Consider the following 1,661-nt stretch of genomic DNA (forward strand, 5'->3'; position numbering starts at 1 on the left):
TCTCCCTGTCCCCTCTCGCTCTCTCTCTGTGTCCCTGTCCCCGTGTCCCCTGTCGCTGTCCCCGTGTCCCCTGTCTCTGTCCCCGTGTCCCCGTGTCCCCTGTCGCTGTCCCCGTGTCCCCGTGTCCCCTGTCCCCTGTCGCTGTCGCTGTCGCTGTCGCCGTGTCCCCGCAGCGCCAGGCGTGGCTGCTGGAGCAGTTCCGCCTGCTCTACACCGTGGGTTACTCGCTGTCCCTTGTCGCGCTGCTGGTGGCGCTGCTGCTGCTGCTGCTGCTCAGGTGGGGACACACCTGGGGCACTGAGGGAGTGTCACCTGGGGATGTGACACCTGGGGCTGTCACACCTGGGGATGTGTCACTGAGGGAGTGTCACCTGGGGCTGTGACACCTGGGGCTGTCACACCTGAGGCTGTGACCCTGGGGATGTCACACCTGGGACTGTCACACCTGGGGGTGTCACACCTGGGGGAGTGACACCTGGGGCTGTCACACCTGGGGGAGTGTCACCTGGGGCTGTCACACCTGGGGCTGTCACACCTGGGGCTGTGACACCTGGGGGAGTGTCACACGGGGATGTGACACCTGGGGATGTCGTGACACCTGGGGCTGTCACACCTGGGGATGTGACACCTGGGGATGTGACACCTGGGGATGTCACACCTGGGGATGTGACACCTGGGGGAGTGTCACACCTGGGCCACTGTCACCTGAGGCTGTGACACCTGGGGGAGTGTCACACCTGTGTCCTGCTGCCTCCCGCGGAGGTGTCACCCAGGGGATGTCCCCGTGTCCCCACGGGTGTCCCCGTGTCCCCATGATAGTGGTGATGTCCCCATGTCCCCAGGGGATGTCCCCGTGTCCCCGTGTCCCCACGGGTGTCCCCACGGGTGTCCCCAGGCGCCTGCGCTGCACGCGGAACCTGATCCACGCTGTGTCCCCGTGTCACCCATGGCGGTGTACACCTGGGCACCCAGGGGATGTCCCCGTGTATGTCCCCGTGTCCCCACGGGTGTCCCCACGGGTGTCCCCAGGCGCCTGCGCTGCACGCGGAACCTGATCCACGCCAACCTCTTCGTGTCCTTCGCGCTGCGCGCCGCCGCCATCCTGACGCGGGACGCGCTGCTGCCACACCCGGGCCACCAGGGCCACCAGCCGGGCCACCAGCCGGGCCACCCCCTGACGCTGCTGGGCACGCAGGTGTGACACGGCGGGGACGCCGCGGGGACGGACAGGGGGACAGGGGGACACCGCGGGGACGGACAGGGGACAGGGGGACACTGCGGGGACACCGCGGGGACAGCGCGGGGACAGCGTGGGGACAGCCGGGGACACTGCGGGGACAGCGCGGGGACAGCTGGGGACACTGCGGGGACACTGCGGGGACAGCCGGGGACCCTGAGGGGACACCGCGGGGACAGCCGGGGATACTGCGGGGGGACGGACAGGGGGACAGGGGGGCACCGCGGGGACACCGCGGGGACGGACAGGGGGACAACGTGGGGACACCGCGGGGACGGACAGGGGACAGGGGGACACTGCGGGGACACCGCGGGGACGGACAGGGGGACAGGGGGACAGGGGGACACTGCGCGGGGACGGACAGGGGGACAGGGGGACAGGGGGACACTGCGGGGACGGACAGGGGACAGCCGGGGGGACAGGG

The 1,661-nt window shown here is 70.2% G+C and overlaps 1 protein-coding gene across 1 annotated transcript in view; it reads left to right on the forward strand.

Annotated features, from left to right (window-relative positions):
- Nucleotides 1–1,661, forward strand: part of LOC121344887 (gastric inhibitory polypeptide receptor-like) — a gene marked incomplete at its 3' end in the record, with an annotated part of 9,304 nt that overhangs the window by 6,211 nt on the left and 1,432 nt on the right. Inside the window, exons 2-3 of the mRNA XM_041421212.1 lie at nucleotides 174–277; nucleotides 1,030–1,195. Of these exons, the coding sequence (XP_041277146.1) occupies nucleotides 174–277; nucleotides 1,030–1,195 (270 nt within the window). The remainder of the gene's footprint in view (nucleotides 1–173; nucleotides 278–1,029; nucleotides 1,196–1,661) is intronic.

This window comes from Onychostruthus taczanowskii, unplaced genomic scaffold (assembly GCF_017590055.1).
Source record: "Onychostruthus taczanowskii isolate IOZ18803 unplaced genomic scaffold, ASM1759005v1 scaffold690, whole genome shotgun sequence".
Taxonomy (NCBI): domain Eukaryota; kingdom Metazoa; phylum Chordata; class Aves; order Passeriformes; family Passeridae; genus Onychostruthus; species Onychostruthus taczanowskii.